Source organism: Priapulus caudatus, unplaced genomic scaffold (genome assembly GCF_000485595.1).
Source record: "Priapulus caudatus unplaced genomic scaffold, Priapulus_caudatus-5.0.1 Scaffold891, whole genome shotgun sequence".
Taxonomy (NCBI): Eukaryota; Metazoa; Priapulida; class Priapulimorpha; order Priapulimorphida; family Priapulidae; genus Priapulus; species Priapulus caudatus.
The window spans coordinates 61,195-61,844 of NW_014577952.1; the positions used below are offsets into that span (position 1 = coordinate 61,195).

At 41.8% G+C, this 650-nt stretch overlaps 1 protein-coding gene across 1 annotated transcript in view; it reads left to right on the top strand.

Annotated features, from left to right (window-relative positions):
- LOC106814250 overlaps window positions 1-650 on the top strand; it is a 13,731-nt gene continuing 13,081 nt past the window's right edge. Inside the window, exon 1 of the mRNA XM_014818547.1 lies at window positions 1-191. Coding sequence (XP_014674033.1) covers window positions 57-191 — 135 coding nt within the window. The 5' untranslated portion in view covers window positions 1-56. The remainder of the gene's footprint in view (window positions 192-650) is intronic.

Here is a 650-nt window from a genome sequence, read left to right on the forward strand (position 1 = left end):
CCCGGTTTTATAAATGTAACAACATTGTAACCTAAGTGTGTAAATGTACGAATACGATGTCATTAAAAGACGTGCTAAAGAATATATTCTCATTCGTGGATATCCTGCAAAGATCGAGAACAGACGCCGTTGTCTCATGGGACTCACAAGCGATTGACGACGCATTTTGCTGGGCAAAATATTGCGAACAGGTATACACAGTAACACACCATGCCATGCCGCATGCATGATGCGGACCACAGCACAGGCACTTGGGCCGTTTCACTAATAAAATGATGGTTAATAAATACAACTTGTCAGTACTACTACTAGACCTACCAGTACCAGTAATAGTCAATGTTTGATTTGACCTAATAACTTCACTTCAATACCGTCCAATACACCGCTGCAACACATAGCGCGCACGCCATATTGCGCACAAGTACACAGTAATAATAGAGTCTAAGACTAAGAGTTTATTAATACTAATAATAACTCTATACAGGCCCGTAGCCAGCTTCATATTCGAGGGTGTGGGAGGGGGGGTATCCCCCCTCCCACACGATGGAGATTTTGCAATTATTACACTAAAATGGAGCGATCTGGTGCATACTTGAGGTGAAATTCTTGCAAATTTTCAAATGGAAAATTTGCTTTGCTTGGTGGTGGGT